Here is a 19,090-nt window from a genome sequence, read left to right on the forward strand (position 1 = left end):
TGGTTCTGATTTTTACTCTAGGGTTGATGCTTCCATTAGGCACACTAGATGGTCACCTAGCGCACCAACATTTTGGGGGCAGCAAAATCCAGCCAGTGTGAGGACCAGAGGGGTGCTGTGCTTAAGCCAATACCACAGAAGAAGAGAGTTTTGTGCTGGAGTCACTGCCATCGGTAGGAGGGAGTACTGTGCTGGAGCTGCCGTCAATAGATAAGTTGGGGGGAGGAGGGAGCATAACCAAAGATTCATCTAAGGGGCCAAATACTCTTGCACTGGTCCTATTTTACCTTATGGCATGCATAAAGTAGGACTACATTTCCATTCATGCAATAGGGAAAGCCAGAATTGTATTAGCCCATTAGGATTGCTTCCTCACCCAGGTCAACCCAGTGGTGTAATTCCAAAGCTGTTAACCTGGAGACAATAACGACATTCCCACATCTACACCTCATTATCTTATATAGGAATCTTTTGGGGGACAAGACTTGTAAGATGAACATTCATAGCCCTATATAAGTAATATGTACATAAGAATATAAGATATGCCATACTTGGTCAGACCAAAGGTCTATCAAGCCCAATATCCTGTCTTCAAAGATGGCTAATCCTTGTCAAAGGTACCTGGCAAATACCCAAACATTAAATAGATCCCATGCTACTAATGCCGGCAACAAGCAGTAGTTATACCCTATTGATTAATAGCAGTTTATGGACTTCTCCTCCAATAACTTATCCAAACCTTTTTTAAATCCAGCTACTCTAGGTGCCTTAACCACATCCTCTGGCAATGAATTCCAAAGCTTAATTGTGTGTTGAGTAAAAAATAATTTTCTCCAGTTTGTTTTAAATGTGCTACTTGCTAACTTCATGGAGTGCCCCCTAGTCCTTGTATTATCCAAAAGAGTCAATATCTGTTTCACATTTACCTGTTCAAGTCCTTTCATGATTTTGTAGACCTATATCATAACCTCCCTCAGCTGTCTTTTCTCCAAGCTGAACAGTCCTAACCTCTTTAGCCTTTCCTCATAGAGAAGCCATTCCATGCCCTTTATCATTTTGGTTGCCCTTCTCTGTACTTTCTCCAGAGTAACTATATCTTTATAATTGATGTGTTTAAAGCTAATCTGTAGCCTGAGGAGTCAGCATTCTCAGCCCCTGGGAGGGGAGGAAGTCCCAGGCAACATGCAATTGGCCTGATATAGTGCCACAATTGCACAATTCTGGAGGGAACCCTGGTTCGTGTCCCCCTACTGAGGACTGTCGCAATAAGACCTGGGCTAAATGAGTTGGGGGTGGGATATACACTAGATGGAAGCCCCCAGGATGTTGTAAATGAAGGATCATTGTGCCCTACAGAGTTCAGTTCTGATTGAGCTGGAAGCCAAAGAAGTGGAAACTGTAAAGTCAAAATTAAAAAAATAAATTGGCAGTGATCATGAGTTTAAATCTCACAATTTGGGTATTTACAAGTGACTGGAAGTTACTGGATCACTATTACAAGTCATATTCTAATGTCCCTGAAAAATCAGGAAAAATATTGCAATATCCCTTTGTATACAGATGTTCAGGTATGTTTAATATTTTGTACACGAACAAATTTTATGTGTCCATATTTAGAAATATATTTATATTTTAGGACCAAAAATAACAACGATTCCACTTTTTGAGGAAATACACAATTCATGGAAAATGAATACTTTTCTTCCACAAAAAAAAGGTTAATTGAAATCCTGTTTCTATTAAAGAAAGTAAGACAGCAGAGGGCCTTAGCCAGTAATATGAACATGTCTGCTATGTACCTAAATACAAGAGACAGATGAAAGGAGAGACAGAATCAGACAAAATTACTTACTGTGCTATCTAATCCCAGGGTTACCATCATGAGAAAAAATATGATTGCAAAAAACGAAGAACCCACCATGTTAGCAATGGCTTCAGGATAGGTGATAAACAGAAGGCTTGGTCCTACCAAACATAAAAATAATCAGCAGCATTAGCAGAATTTTAATTAACTCCCTTACCTCTTCTATACAGAATCTTTGCATTTAAGCTATTTTAAGTCCTCACTCTAAAAGATTTACTAGTTTAAGTTCACTGATAAATATGCTCAGCACCATCACCTTCTTTAGAACATAACATCCCACTGCAACCACTCATGGGGAACAGAAGACTGGCTTTAAGACAGCACTGTTTAGAAAAAACGGCAACCCAAAGGGGATCGCTGAAGATTTTTCCCCCCTGTGCGCGTGCGAGTCCCGACCCACCTGCACATGCACACGTGGATTTTAAAATCTGGCACACATATGTGCACAGGAACCATATTTTATAACATGCACACGCCGACGCGCATATGTTATAAAATACCCGCGTCCAGGTGTGCATGCCAGGAACCGCGCACATATGGACATGCGCTCGTACGTTTTAAAATCTACCCCTAAAGGTCCTATTGAATATTGCCCTCTATTTGTTTAGCACTGATTTTTGTACCAGGAATCTAACTTAAGCTCCTAAATCTAGGCAAATTAATAATTTTCCTAAATTAAGGGACCTAGGTTTTAGGTATTTAATTCAGGTGAATTTTCAGCTGAAAATTCAGGCTCCTAAATTTGATTGAAAATAGGTGCCTTATTTATGTGCCTAAATTTTGGAACTCGGCTTTTTATGAATAAAAGCAGCCAAGTTGGGAGCATCATCTCAGCATGATTAGCCTTCAAGGGAAAGTATAGCAGATTGTGAATCCAGATTATCCCTGAGGAAGGTGCATTTTGCAGAAGCATCACTGAATTCAGCTAACTTTAGGACAGACCTGTGGAGGTTGAGGGTGTTGAAGCCACCTCGTTGCAATAATGAGATAGGTTTTTATTTGTCTATTGTTTTATTTGACTTTTAATTTATCTTTTATATGTAGTGTTTCTATTGTTTATGGTGCTATTCTGAGCACTGGAAGAAGCAGGATCTATGTTTTGTCTATTGTGTTCTGTGTGGGTGGCCCTATTTTTCAAAGCATGTTGTATAAATATTTTACAACTTTATGTATAACAATCTGCGAGTGTTTTATTGTTAATCAACCAGAAATGTTGATGGGCGGTGTACACATTTTATAAATAAATAAACTCCTCCTCATTACATTCATTCCCTACCCCTGACTTATCCAACTAAAGCCACTTATCCAGCTAAGTGGTGCCCGCTAGCCCTAGTCAGATATTCAGGGGTACCACTTAGCTGGATAAGTAGTATTTATCCAGTTAAGTACCATTTTAAATATTGGCCTCATTTCTCCTGTTTCATTCCTATAGACATTTTTTTTAACAAATCCTATTGTATGAAGCAAACATTTGAGGGCTGAGATACAGTATTTCATGAGTAAAAGAGCACTCGAGTGGTTAGAGCAGCAGGCTGGGAGCCAAGGAAGCTAAGGCTTCAATCCCACTGCTGCTTCTTATGATCATAGGCAAGTCACTTCAGCCTCAGGTGGAAACTTAAATTGTGAGCATTCTGGGAACAGGGAAGTATCTACAGTACCTGAATGCAATCCACTCTTTAGTGCCTGCAAGGTGGAATATAAATAAAAGATGAATGTATACATAGACAAACCTTTATCCTTTGCCACATCTTCCACTTCTACATTTCGCATTTCAGCCATGTACCCCAGCACTGTGAAAATTACAAAACCAGACAGGAAGCTGGTCAGACAGTTCACCACACTGGTTACAATGGCATCTCTGGAAGGCATAAAGTGAGTATGGAGAAAGTGTCAGCATTGGAACCGATTTTATTAGTGAAATTTCACTGCTCTCTACCGTCAGGCCCAGCATTCTTTTTCATTAAAACATTTATCAATAACTCTGGAGCAAAGATTTCATTTGCTAAAACAGTAGTGTATGCCAAGTGATTGCTCAATAAACCCTGATCATGAAGCCTGTTTATACATTAAGCTGCACGGTACATGAAAGAGTCTATAAAATCATGATAGGGACAGAAAAGTAAGTTCTGGTTGAATTTTGAGGAGTTTGGCTGAGTGCTCTAAAACTGTAACCCAGTATTGACACTTTTGTTATTACCAATGCCCCCTAGGCTCCCGTGATCCTGTGGCTGCACGGGAAACCACAAAACCAGCATGTTGCTGCATAATTTACAACCTGCCACACGATCAGCTGAAGCTTTCCCAGGTCTTAAATCAATTTTTTTTGAAGAAAGCTAGAGGATGCCTGTCTTTATTCTCAGCCATCTTTCTGTTCCTGCTCCAGCCCCTGCTCCAGCCCCTCTCCTAATAATCAGCTTGCAGGGAACAAACTTAGAAACATAGAAATGACAGCAGATAAGGACCAAATGATCCACCCAGTCTGCTCAGTAAGCTTATGCCAGTATCTGCTGCACTGTGCAGATTACCCCCATTCTTATCAGTTTCCCAGATGGTAAAAGTCAGGATCCTCCATGCTGTTTCAATCCAATTTCCTTTAACCATTGCCCTGAAAGCAGAGAGCAATGTTTGAGTTGCATCAAAAGTATCAGGCTTAGTGATTAAGGGGTAGATTTTAAAAGGTGCGCGCAGGTGTACATGTGCGCGCACTACCCAGCGCGCACATGTACACCCGATTTTATAACATGCGCGCGCCTGTTATAAAATGGGGGTTCGGCATGCACAAAGGGGTGCACACAACTATGCACCTTGCACATGCCGAGCCGTGCTGCCTTCCCCCGTTTCCTTCTCTCTAGCCTGACCTCCCCACCCCTTCCCCTAACCTTTCCCCCTCCTAGCCCTACTATAACCCCCCCTGATCTTTGTCTTACCTTTTGCGCCTACCTCTGGGCAGGCACAAGTTGCGGGTGCCGGCAGCCCGCCGGCATGCGATCCTCTGACACAGCAGCAATGCCCGCTGTGTCAGAGGCCTCTGGCCCCACCCTGCCCCGCCCTCAGACCGCCCCTTTAGTAAAGCCCCGGAACTTACACTTGTCCGGGGGCTTTACGTGCGTCTCCGGGCCTTTTTAAAATAGGCCCAGCACTAGTAACCCCCCTACGCACATAAATTCTCTGGATTTACATGCATAGGGCTTTTAAAATCTGGCCCTAAGAGTAGTAAACACCGCATTGGCAAGTTACCCCTGTGTATTTGTTCCCCAAACCTTAAAAGTTGGGGCCCTCGTTGGTTGCTGTCTGAATCCAATTCCCCTTTTCCCACTGCCGCTGAAGTAGAGAACAGTGATGGAGTTGCATTAACACCATCGATGCTTATTGGTTAAGGGTAGCAACTGCCACACCAGCATTTTTCGGAACCTGACCACTGCATCAATGCCCTTATGATCAGGATAATGAAAGGAAAATGTAAAACAATCCATGAATGTAAGATTTTGAAAGTCGAAATGACCAGACATTTTGGAACTGACAAAAAAAGATTCAACAAAGACCTAGGTTTCCTATTACCTTATGAGCCAAAGGATTCTACTGCCTGTCACCTTCTGATCTCCCTTTCCCCCTATCACTGGAAGGCCTTTTAAGGTTCACTTATTGCAACTACACTGCTTTATGTTTCCTGGTAAATGTCATTGTTTACTTATTTGAATTCTGACCTGAAGAAGAGAAAATTAGCTCTCGAAAGCTAGTTGAGAAATGTATTAAGTTAGTGCAATAAAAAGGTGTCAGCTTATATAGAGATTTTTTAAAATGTAATTTCTGTAAATAATGGCTGTGAGTTTTCTTTGAAACAGACTGAATTGGACTTGTATCATGGTCTTTAATCGAGTTGCAATTTTCATTTTGGTTTTCCTTATTCTCCCTGACACAGGCAATTATTTTGCTGAAACATGGTCATGTCTGTTTTTTTTTACAAACTTTTAAAAAATTTATATTGGTTTTGAAATATTTTTCCCTTTTTTCTCCTTTTTTTGGGTGGGGCCCTTGATGGAAATAATGAAGTATAAGTATCTGTGGATATGAGAGTCACAGTGATATCATTCAACCTTTTGTCTCCTATGTCCAATGTCAAAGGAATTGCCTTGCGGATGTACTAAGATCTTTATGATACCTTTGCACCGATTATGTGCTAAATTCTTCTAAAAGTGTCCAGCCTGGTGGCTCAGTGGCAGTGCTGTGCACAGCCATGTGGAAGGTGCCCGGTTTGGTCCTAGAGGCAGATTTCCTGCTCCCTGGGTCGGCTGGGGCCAGGGATGCTGCGGAGGTACTGTTCAGAGACTTAGGGTGAGGAGGTAGTTGTGGTCACCAATCAGGAGTGATACCTAGTGGCCAGATTTAGGCCCATGCTTGCAGGGGTCCTGAAATGACCAGACTAAGTACATGGGGGGGGGGGGGGGGGGGGGAGAGGGATAGGAGGTATAAAATAGTAAAAGAAAATGTCTCTGGATAATTGTGAATGAAGGCTCCCATTGGCATAACCCAGTCCTAGCGCCAATTGAGCTGGAGGCCCAACGGAGTAGGAGGAAAGATCCAGATTTAAAAAACATATTATTCATAAAAGTATCTCCTCATTGCAAACATGGTTGACATTGATAGGATAACAGAATATTAAATTCCTTTCTTTTCAGTGCCTTAGGATTTACAGGAAACGTCCTGCCCATTTGCATCGACAAAGCCCTTAACACCACTAATGTTGCTATTAAAAAAAGTGGAATGATCTTCCCTAGGAAGAATTAAGCTGGTGTTGTACCCAGGCTGTGAGGCTCTGATTCTGAGCTAACAAACGGATTCTTACCTGTAACAGTTGTTGTTAAACTGATTGTAGCTGGCCAAAGCCAGGAGAACTCCAAATCCAGGGCCCAGGGAGAAGAAAATCTGTGCTGCAGCATCAACCCAAACCTAATAATAAAAAGCAAGCAGCAGTTCAGGATATGTTATGTGCCCCCCCCCCCCAGCTCTGAGTTCTAATCAACCAACGTCACTTATAGCACCGTGGCAGTACACAGAGACCAATAAAAGAGGCTATTGTAAGGTAAAACCTAATAATAAAAAGCAAGCAGCAGTTCGGGATATGTTATGTGCCCCCCCCCCCCAGCTCTGAGTTCTAATCAACGTCACTTATAGCACCGTGGCAGTGCACAGAGACCAATAAAAGATGCTATTGTAAGGTAAAACCTAATAATAAAAAGCAAGCAGAAGTTCAGGATATGTTATGTGCCCCCCCCCCCCCCCCAGCTCTGAGTTCTAATCAACCAACATCACTTATAGCACCGTGGCAGTGCACAGAGACCAATAAAAGAGGCTATTGTAAGGTAAAACTAAAGAAAGAACTGCAGTTTTTTATATTGATATTCTGCTTTCCAGGCACTTCAAAGAGATTCCTTTTGTTTGTTTTCCTGCTGTCAGTTTCTTCCTCCTCTTTTGTGCTTTCATCTTAATTGGAATCAGGCTGGAATATGGTGTCATGAGCCTTCATTTGCAAGTACCTGAAGATTTTTTCCTCTGTTTTGTATTCCCTTCTGACTTATGTGTAGTCCATTGACTACACATAAGTCCATTGACTACACATAAGTCCCCTTGAAAAATATTGATGATAACAGTGGAGTTGCCATTTTTGTATAAATAATAAAAAAAATTACTTATGAACACCTATATGGACTGTATCTATGCAACATTCTCTGTGGATGGACCCTTAGGCAAGGGCCATGACTCCCTCCCCTTCTGGGGCTATAAATACTGCATCTGCATCATCTCCAGTTCTGGCCAACTTGGGGCGTGGAAAACCCATCCTGGGGATCTTCTGCATGGGAGAGCATCACACTTACCAAGTGAGTCGCTAGGTCATTCCACTATTAGAGGTTCTAAATATGACTGATGGAAGAACAAACTATAGGGTTCACATCTACCTATTGTAAAGAGAGCTTAACATTATCAAAGTTCTGCTTTGCTGCCTTCTGCCAGGGCTTGCTCATCTCCGCTACAGTGTTTTGTGCAGAAAAGCTATGGAGATCTTCAAAGACTCAATGGCAAAATAAAAGGAACAAAATTTATAATAGAGATAAACAGATCAAAGTATTCAAGCCCAAACCTCTATTTCGATTTCAACCCACTGGTTAAACAAGTCAAAACCCTGGATCCACATCAGAAGAAGTGAAAGTAGGATGTGAGAGTCAGTTGACTGTTCTGATTGTTATTTTATTATTTTTATTTATTGCATTCTTTATGAATTGTTTTTGATTTTTTTTAATTATATACACATATATGAACTGTATTTTTTAATGTGTATATTTTTAATATGTTGTATGATAGATATGTGGTCTATTTTATTCAGATGTTTGATACATTTGTAATGGGTTTTATGTGTTTTGTTTGTGTTTTATTACTGTTATGTTACTTATATAATCTGCTTAGCATGATTTTATTATTATAAGTGGACTATAAATATTTTAAATAAATATATTTGTATTTTATAATCTGTATTTATGAAATTGTTTATGTATTGCTTATGAATTATATATATACTGTTGGAAAGGTGGACCCTTGAGCCGAGATGAGGTTGTTGCTACCACCAAAGAGGACCCCTGTTGGTCCTCGTCATTGGGAGGCGTCCCAACTGGACCTTCACCTATACCAGCCTTCGTTCCCCACAGGTTGAGCCCTTGGGTACCGGGGCCAGCAGGACTTAGGCGCAGGTCTCTCAAGGTGTGGAACCAGAAGACAAGAAGCTGAAGCAGAGTTGGATGGATCAAGGGTCGAGGCAGGCAGCGGACGAGAGGAGACAGGAACAGGCCAGAGCTCGGGGTAGGCAGCGAACAAGCAGAGACTAGAAGCCAGACGGAAGGTCAGGGCAGGCGGAGGTCAAGCAGAGTTGATGCACCAGGCAAGAGTCAGGGCAGGAGGAGGTCAAGCAGGGTCAGGAGAAGCAGGGTCAGAACCAAGAGATCAGTCCAAAGGGCAGAGGAGCATGGCGGGAAATGGAGGCAAGGAACAGGAACACTGGAACCAGGAGTCAGGAGCAGGAGAAAAGGCAGGAATCAGGAATGCAGGAACCAAGGCAGGGATCAGGAATGCAGACAACTCATAGACAATGGATGAGCAGGACCCGTTACTGAGGTGAGGTGGTGGTGGCAGGACAGGGCATATATACCCACCCTGCCTGACCATCTTCCCAGGCCACGGGGAACTTTCCCGCCATTGGCCCTTTAAATTCCAATCAGAGGCACATGCATGCCTAGAGGACTGGGCGCGGAGTTCAGTGTCAGCAGCGTGTGGGAGCGTCGCATGAGCAGGCAGCGGTGGTGGCAGTCGGCGTTGGCAACAGGAAGCAACGATGGAGGGGAGCAGGAATGGGCCTCCTGCCTGCCCAGGTGAGGGGTCCCAGTCGTGGTCTCACACGACTGGGGATCCTAACATATACCTAAGAATTAACATTTCTTTTTTAATTTTTTCTTTTCATGAATTTCAAACATTTCACAAGATTACAGTACATGATATAGGAAATACAATACAATCCTTAGGCAGGGGTCAGCGTACACAAAGGGGTGTACACTAGTGCCAGCGTGCGATCCCCTGGCCCAGCAGCCGTGGAGGAGCCTCTGGCCACGCCCATGCCATGCCCAGACCGCCCCACCCCACCCCACCCCCGGACTGCCCATTTTTTCAAGCCCCGGGACTTACACGCGTCCCAGGGCTTTACGCGTACCGCCGGGCCTTTTGAAAATAAGCTTGGCGCGCATAACCCCCCCCTATGCGCGTAAATACTCCTGGATTTATGTGCATAGGGCTTTGAAAATCTGCCCCTTAATGTTCCGGAAGAAATCTAACATTTATGCACCTAAATAAAAGGAGGCTCAAGTAAGAGAGTAAGTATAATTTTAATCCCATGCAATTGCTACCCAAAAAAAACTTGGACGTAGAGTGGACGATTCGAGTTCCCTTTTCTTAGGCCAAGCTAGTTGGGGGTGTTCCTTGGGTGCGCATCCAGGAATGTTCTCAGATGATTGGGATCAAAAAACACATGATTTACATTTTGAAATCTTCCTGAGCGCTTGCATGGATATTGTAGCAGGAACCTTGCTCCAAGTTGAATCAAATCCATACACATAGCAAGGAAATGTTTTCTACGTGTCTGAGTAGATTTTGTAACATCCGGATATAGCCAAAGTTTCTGGCCATAAAATAGACTCAGTCTATTCGAAAGAAAAGCCTCAGAACATTATTTCTGTCCATTAGAAAAGCAAAAGTAACCAGTAAAGGTTTTCGTCTGGTAATCTCTGTATCTTGCGATAACTCCAATAATTCAGAAATCTCCATCCCTGGACTTACTCTAGGTACATCTTCACCAGGCGTTACTGCTTGGGGCAAGTAATAGACTTTGGTAATAACTGGCGTTGTTGCCTCAGGAATTTTTAACACCTGCGTACATATGTCCTGAATAAATCCAGTGGAGAGATTAAATCAATCACTGGGAAATTTAATATTCTTAGATTGTGAGACCTTAATACATTTTCTATATTCTCTAGTTTCCAATATTAATTGCCTCAGATTGAATTAAATTCTGTTGAACTTTCTCTACTATTGCAATCCTTTTTCCACAATTTCCACTTTCTGGTTAAATGTTGAAATCAGGCTTGTATTTACTATTACTTGGTTCTTAGTTTCCAGGACAGTTTGAGAAATTGAAGTTACCGAAGTTTCAATCGATTTTAGCACTGTCCAAATTGTTGGTCTCAGACGGCTTTGACCTCTGTGCCTCACCTTTCTCTCTGCTCTCCCCGCTAGCCTTGGGAAGATGGCTACTGCTGCGTCTGCATGCCGCTCTCTCCAGCGTCCCCGGAACGGCTATGGCAAAGCCTCACACCATGTTTCTCCTGAGGGTCTCCTAGGGTGCGCGCATGCACGCCACCCACGTTTTTATCCACGTCATGGCGGGAACCTCGGGGGCGTCCCCCTCGAGTGTCGTCACGCCATCCGGGTATTTAGCCTGCCCTTCGTTTGCTAACAAATCGAGTTAGCAAGAACTGGATTGGATTGGATTGGAATGCCTCCGGTCTGAGCTACTCTGCCGCTTCTGTGCTGCCGCTAGAAGCTCTCTCTGCCCTTCAGGGTATTTCACCTAACCTAGATACCCGGTCCTCAGGGGCCCTTTGCTTTCTTTCAGATGCCTATCTGGGATACCAGGTACTCGCTCCTCGAGGGCCTGCGCTCCCTGCCTTGGTGCCTGTAATCCGACTACTTCTGCCTGCTGGGATCTACATCTATACAGCTACCAATTTAGTGAGTAATCTAATCTTTATTCAGTATGTCTCATCTACAGTCTGTCTCATCCACAGCTCAGCACTGGGAACCTGCACTGGGAACCTGCAACCAGAATTCGCTATACCATCGTGTGCTGCTAACACCTACCATTCGGGCCGATTCAGTAAAGTCCGCTTGTGCGATTCAGTATTTAAATTAGGCCCGGCGGTAGAAACGGGCAAAAGGAGGCGCTGTGGACACTAGCGCATCCCTAGCGCCTCCTTTTGGCCCAGAGCAGCAGCTGTCAGTGGGTTTGACAGCCGACGCTCAATTTTGCCGGTGTCAGTTCTCGAGCCCACTGACAGCCACGGGCTCGGAAACCGGACGCCGGCAAAATTGAGTATCTGGTTTTCGACCTGACAGCTGCGGGCCGACTTCAAATTTTTTATTTTTTTTTTACTTTTTTTACCCTTCGGGACCTCCAACTTAATATCGCCATGATATTAAGTCGGAGGGTGCACAGAAAAGCAGTTTTTACTGCTTTTCTGTGCACTTTCCTAATGCCCGAAGAAATTAGCGCCTACCTTTGGGTAGGCGCTAATTTCTGAAAGCAAAATGTGCGGCATGGCTGCACATTTTGTTTTCTGAATGGCGCGGGAATACCTAATAGCGCCCTCAACATGCATTTGCATGTTGAGGGCGCTATTAGGTTCGGCGGGTTGGACGCGCGTTTTCGGCCCCTTACTGAATAAGGGGTAAGGGAAAACGCACGTCCAATGGTGGGTTAACTGTGCGCTCCGTCGGAGGGCACTGTACTGTATCGGCCCGATAGTGAGATGGGTCCCCTCTGCCGAGGGTCCCTGGACTGCTACTACTGGATCACCTCACTACTGCCACCTCTGGTGGTATCTTCAAGCTGTATAATAAAAGACAAATCTCTGTTTGTATGTCTCAAGTCTAGCCTAGTTATGCGGCTCCTCACAGGGCTCCTCCCCTTGGGCGTGGTCATCACCGCAGTACCCAAGAATCCACTCCAACACCTCAAAACCATAAACCAAATATCTTCCATAGACAATACCGCTGGTCTCTGTATTCGAAATCCCATATCTAGAACATTATCCTGGGCTCTACCTCCACCCGCAACAGTTCCCTTGCCCACTTCTGTTTCTTGCATCATGGAAGCAACTTCCGAAAATAGCGAGGCCTTTAGGGAAGATCGATCCACGCTGTCTCCAGCATTTTCAGGCGTCTCTCCACTCCCCACCTGAGTCCCTTGATGCACCTCCAGCAATTTCTCACATCGCACTACCTCCCTTCCTCCCCGAATCTCCTCAGGGGTAGACGCTGTAGCCGTCGAACTTGACAGACTTTCAAGGTATGGCAGGTAGGGCTTGCTTGGCGTTCCGGGGCTTAAAGTTGTATCAAAGGTCAAGGGGGACGGTAACTGCTCTGTGACCGAACCCCCAGCAACCAAGCCTTCCATTGCTTCGGCCGAATTCGCAGCAAGGAAACCCTCGATGAGAGGCTGAGACGGGTCTAAGGAGGGTGAGCTAGTAACTGCCCCCCTTAGCCTGGCTTTCTTTTTGTGTGAGGCATTTCAACTGAGGAAATTTGAGTAGAAGGTAACACACAGCGGGAGCTAACTTGCTGCGCGTCTCACTCGGCGGCCATCTTGAAGAGCCTCCTCAGAATTTAATTTTTAATGTTGTCTTTTGTAATCTATATTTACAAAATTGTATTTCTATTTGTAATAAACTACTCTGGATGGTTGTAAGGAAGTAAAAGGACAGGATATAAATCTAAGATTAGATTAGAAGATGTGCTTATAAAAAAGATGAACACTAAAATCCCTCATTTATGTTAACAATGCCTTGATGTGCTGTGTTTAGTCAGCTAGATCTATTTCAAGGGGATCTGCTTCTTTGCATCAGCCAGTACTGGACTACCAGCACGATTTCCTACTCTAATAGGATTGCTTGGCCTAAGCCTGACAAGCTTGGCTTAAGATGTTTTCAGAAGATGGGCCTCATTGGACTCAGTGTTCTCACACTGACCCACATCATGGGACTGTAAAACAACTGTATGAATAGGAGAAGAAAACACTAAATGTGCAGGCTCCATGATGAAGGAGTTAGAATTGCAAGAGAAAGACAGTGTGATTTGGAAAATTATATGTGTCTCTCAAAACATGGTTTCAGATGTGCAGTCATAAAAGTTATAACAAACAGAGGCGGGAGGGACAGGGAGAAAGAATTCCGAACCTTCAGTTGCCATCCTAATAATTGTAAGAAAAGTATTTGTACTATATTATTGCAACTATTGTCTTTGTTATATCTGTATTGGAGTCTTACTGCGTTACCTTCTAGAACATAATTTAGCATTAGTAATAAAACCTGCTTATCCTGACATCCACAGTTATGCTGACTCGGTGTGTGTGTGTGTGTGTGAATATGGCATGTAGTGCCGTAACAAATCCTGTCAGGAAGGGAGCCTGCAGGATCTTGGTCTTGTGTCTGGGGTAGTAGATCTCTTTGGGATAGCTGTCTGGGGAATACTAGCCTGTGTCTTACCACACCCACACAGAGTGAGCCTGTAACACCTACTCACAGGCACACTGTTACAACAGCTGCTGCCTCCACCTTTCACCTTTTCCCAATAAGGAAAAGAAAACAAGTTTAGAAAGGTTCCAGCTTGGGAACCTGGTAGAAAATCACCACTGACCTCTCTTACTAGTTTGTGTACACCAGAAATGTGCTGTTGGTTCAGTGTTGAATAGAAAAGCAATGTATCACCAAGAATGGTGTATTTAGGCATTCTCAATAATATAGCTTATCATATATCAGTTATATTACATATATAGTGGTATAAAACCCCATGCATTCACTGGTGCGAATGGCTCTTATGAATTTAAATTAATTCTTCTTGACTCAAAAGGACTGGATGCAAAATTAGCAAGACTGATTCTAGGCATCAACACTTTCACCCTCTGCCTATCCTGCAAGTCCTTTACCCACGATAAAGTTTGGCTTTAGACTGGTTAAGCTGACCTGCAACAGAAACGGAAATTAAAACTCTCCCAAAATGAAACCCACAATCATTTCTTGGACCTCTCTGACTCATTTAGTGATATCTGTGTGTCCTAAGCTTTCTTACTTATGAAATCTTTCTATAGGGAAAGACAGGCAGGAGCATCTCTTATTGCATCTTAGACTGGAATGGTACTTTATTAGAAATCAGAAGAAAAAATTGAGAAACATCTGTTAGATTTCATAATAGTGAAATTGGGTTGGAACCCAAAATCTGTGCTTGTACAGGACACCAAGGGGAAAGAGAACACCATTCCGATTTGGGTAAAAAAAAGGTGAAAGTATTTTTTATAAAATGTTTCATGGGGTGTGTTTAGAAAAAGTTTTAAAATTTAAATAATGCCCTCATGTCTCCGTTTCCAGAACCAGACAAACATGAAAATACCTATCCCCCTCATTAATGCTCTTCAGAGGTGAAGGTTTGTCCTCTTCCTGAGCCCAGAAAGAACAAATCTGCCCTTCAGCCATTGCAGGTGGGAATGTAGTCAGCGAGCAGAGATAAACCAAGAAAATCAAAAACTATCAGAAACTTCTCCCACCAGAGAGACAGGACAGAAAGGTCAGCTGATGGATTGTCTGCTATTTGCATTTGTTATTTAACATTTTAATTTGAAAGTACATCACTGATTATGCTTTATAAACATCCTTGAGTGCAGCTTGGCAGTAATTACCAGGCAGGAAGTCCATTGAAAGGGAGCATCAGAAAGGAGCAGAAAGGGGTGGGCACACAGCATAAACAAAACCCAATGGCAAATGAGATGTGTGATTCAATTAAAGATTTACATTTCCAAGAGCTTGTCTTGCAAGCCCCTGTGTTCTGAGATAATGAACTCATTACTCTCAGATCTCTGATCTGCTGCAGAGCTCATGCCAGACAAAACTGCACTCTTTATGTTCAAGGACAGCTGTTTGCTGAGGTAACAAATACAGTCAGAGATTCAATAGGGTTTTCAAATGTGAAATCAATGTTTGTTTTCTGTGTATGGAGTGTGTATATGTTCACTGTGTGGAGTGTTTTTTGCATTTAGGTTTAGTGTGTGGTGTGTGAATGTAGTCTAGGATGTGTGTGTAACGTATGTGTAGTGTGATAAGTGAGGATTTGTGTATATTTTTAGAGAGTGATGCATTTTTTCTGTGTTTATGTTTAGTGTGCAATATATTTCTTATATTTATAGTTCTTATATTTTAGTGACTTTAGGATCGTGTTGCAGACTTTGATCTTTTCTAAGTTGGATTATTGTAATGCTCTCCTGTTAGGTCTTCCTAATAGTATCCTAAGACCTCTTCAGGTATTACAGATTGCAGCTGCATGAGTCCTAACTGGTAAAAGAAAATATGATCATATTACACCCACCTTGATAGAATTGCATTAGCTACCGATAAAATTTTGAATAAAGTCATTTATCTAATACACAAATCAATACATAATGAGAAAATAGAATCGTTAAATACATCTTTATGTATTCATACTCCACAACGTAATCTATATCAGCGAATAAAGGTTTTTAAACTATTCCTTCGGTTAGGTCTGTCCATTTGAGCAAAGTCAGGGAAAGAGCAGTATCCTTAGCTGGGTCTAAATTATGGAATGCCCTTCCAATTGAGTTAAGACTACAGTCCAATTATCAAGATTTTAAAACCTGGTTAGTTAGACAAGCAATTTAAAGCAGTCCAATTTTTATTGGAGCTGTTTTTTTGAATGAGAAGGTGAGGCTTTTGTTTTGATGTTGCTTTTATGAATTTTGATTGCATATTTTATCTGTTTTATTGAATTATTTGTATTTTTATTTTATTTTTAGGTTAGGATATATTAATTGTAATACTTGTGTGGTTTTGTAGTTTTTATGTTTTATATGATTTTATTTATATTTATGCTGTGAACCATTATGATTGTTATCAGAATATCGCTATACAAAATAATATAAATAAATATATATATATATGTGTGAAAGAGAAGGGATTGGTTTTTATGCATATGTCAGATTGAGTGGGTGGTTAGAGTGAGAGGGGATGTAAGGGGGAGTAGGACTGAAGTATGGTAAGGACACCTCCCTCCAATATCTCCCCACCTGCAATTCAGATCCTGATCTCAGATTCTATCCATCAGATCCTGGAACCTCCCTTTCTTCCTCTCTCTCCCTTCTCTTCAGATACTGGAACCCACTCCCCACTCCCCACTCCTCAACCCCTCCTGCTCCCTCTTTCCAATTCTCAATCCCAGATCCTCCCTCTCTCTTCCTCTGGTTCCCCGTCCCGGTTTCCTGCTCTTCCCCCATCTCCCAGCCTCCCCATCCCTAGTCTGCTTTCCTTCTCATACTCCTCCCTCTCCAGACTCTTCACATTTTCTTCACCCCATTCCTTATCCTCCTCTCTTCCTCTTCCTCCTCTCATTCTCTCCATGCCTATCCTCGCTATAGTACTGATATATGAGATCTCTTTTCTTCCCCCTGTTCCAAGAAAATAAATTAGAGACACAAGGAAGTCTGGAAAACTATTTTTATAATGTAGTATAAAAGATGGAAATGTTTGCATATTTGCTTCATAATTTTCTCATTTTTTCCACTCATTTTTTACCCTGAGCAGCTGCAGAAAACTGTGGACCTGTGCTTTAGACCTTTCACTTTCTTTTGTCCAATGTTGGTGTGTATGTGTGTGTGTGTGTGTGTGGGGGGGGGGGGGGGGGGGGAGGTTGCAGAGGATGACAGCACCAACATTACCTACAGGTGGCAAAATCCTAAATCTGTTTCTTAACATATGTGATAAGTGCCAAGAAGGCAATGGGTCCTGCTCAGCTGTTTGTGGATATTTCAAAGACTGTGAGTTGCACTATCCAGTAATTATAGGCTAGGGTAGACATGATGATCTTGCAAGTGTCAAACAACCTTGTATGCTTTGTTGGCCATCTTGTTTGATTGACATTGCACCTTCTGTTAAATCTTGTGTGCCTGCTTTTGTTGATGCTAAGATCATGCTGATTAATATTCAAGCTAACAAAAAAAAATATCAGTTTTTGATCTAATTCAAGTGGAACAACCAGATTTTTTGGTATCACTGAGAACTGGTTACTTGCCTCAGATGCTAGCATTTTCAAGCAAATTTGTCTAACCAACTATGCTTGTTTTTTCTCAACCTAGAAAAAAAGTAGAGGTGGGGTCTGTTGATTATATATGAGAAAAGCTGGAATCCCAAATTTGAGAATATAAGTAAGGATTCACCATATGAAACATTGGTTCTTTGTATCACTGGTTTTTCCATTTGTCTCATATATTGTTCCCCTAAATTATTACAGGCTAATTTATCCCCCCTTTTTTTTAAAAGTTACTCTCAGTTAAAGCAAATTTAAATAATATGATCATACCTGGAGATTTTAATTTACCACTTAATTCTATTCCTCAACCAAGCTATTGTAGTTTATTCTTGGATATTCTCTCTAATTAGGTTGGTCTCAGTTGGTTCACACCTCTATCCATCAGCAGGGTCACTCCCTTGAACTCATTTTTGTTAATGATTCCTGTAGACAACATAGTTTAGACTCAATGTCTATTGAAGAAATTCCATGGTCAGATCATTCCCTAATTAAATTTTCTTTTACTTGGCCTATTGCTCCTGATGTCTTCAGATTGTCTAAATCTCAAGTACGTCATGGCCATATTGATAGTTCTCAGTTTATTGAAGGCATGCAGTTTTTTTTTAGCTTCCTCTTTGTCTGATAATATAGACGACTTGATCTCTTGGTGGATGGACTCAACTACTTTGGTGATTGATTCCATTGCCCCTCTTAGACCCATTACTAGCACTAATAAGAAATCTCAGCTGTGGTTTACTCCTGCTCTCATTCTTTTAAGGAAGTCTCTTAGAAAGCATGAACATTTGTGGCAGAAGGCTCCATCGTCAAGTGGTGCACCCAATTTTAAACTCCTCTTATCCAAATATCAATCAAAAATTTTAGAGGCCAAAAGGAATTTTTACTCTGTAATAATCAGACAAATTGGTTATAGCCCTAAGGCACTATTTAAACTAGCCAAGAATCTCACGTGTATCTTAAAAGTTTCATCATCTCCTGCTGATGTGCCATCTGCAGAAGCTTTTTTGAGTTTTTTTCTCTGATGTTCCTTTATGGTATTATGATACTATTACTCCATCTTGTTCAATCTGGACATCTTTCTCTGATGTCTCCCAGATGGAGGTAGATAAGATCATTTCTTCAATGAACAATGCTTTTTGTCCTTCTAGTAATTGCTCAATTGCTTTTTTTAAGATTGCTAAAAATGTTATTACTCCTTCATTGGCATTTATTGTCAATAAATCCCTTCAGTCAGGTTGTTTTTCTGACAGCAGTAGTAAGACCACTTTTGAAGAACATGGTTTAGATTCTTCTGACTTAATCAATTATAGGCCTATTTCTTCTCTGCCTTTTATTTCTAAAATTATTGAGAGTACCATCCTCCAACAATTGATAGATTTTATAGAGAAGAAAAAAATACTGGATTCTCATCAGTTTGGCTTCATGCGTTCAGTGGAATACTGGACTCCTTTGATTGTCCTTAATTGATATCATCAGAAGAGGCTTGGATAGCGGGCATCAATTTCTGCTTGTCTCATTGGACATTTCTTCAGCTTTAGTTGATCATGCCATTCTCTGGCACCATTTGCAAGAATGTGGCATCTCAGGAAATGTACTGAATTGGTTTATAGCATATTTTAGTAATCATTCATAACAGGTGAAACTTGGGAATGACCTATCACAATGGTCTTGGTTAAAGTCTGGTGTTCCCCAGGGCTCTGCCTTATCGGCAGTTTTGTTCAACATCTATTTATCCCAGCTATAAACTATTAGCTAGTGTTTGTGGTGGGT

The 19,090-nt window shown here is 41.9% G+C and overlaps 1 protein-coding gene across 1 annotated transcript in view; it reads right to left on the minus strand.

The window, feature by feature from the left end:
- The window catches only part of LOC115073142 (sodium-dependent serotonin transporter-like), a 66,209-nt gene that overhangs the window by 13,378 nt on the left and 33,741 nt on the right, over positions 1–19,090 (minus strand). The window contains exons 5-7 of the mRNA XM_029571345.1: positions 6,708–6,811; positions 3,595–3,722; positions 1,853–1,965 (exon numbers count right to left, since the gene is read on the minus strand). Coding sequence (XP_029427205.1) covers positions 1,853–1,965; positions 3,595–3,722; positions 6,708–6,811 — 345 coding nt within the window. The remainder of the gene's footprint in view (positions 1–1,852; positions 1,966–3,594; positions 3,723–6,707; positions 6,812–19,090) is intronic.

This window comes from Rhinatrema bivittatum, chromosome 11 (genome assembly GCF_901001135.1).
Source record: "Rhinatrema bivittatum chromosome 11, aRhiBiv1.1, whole genome shotgun sequence".
NCBI lineage: Eukaryota > Metazoa > Chordata > Amphibia > Gymnophiona > Rhinatrematidae > Rhinatrema > Rhinatrema bivittatum.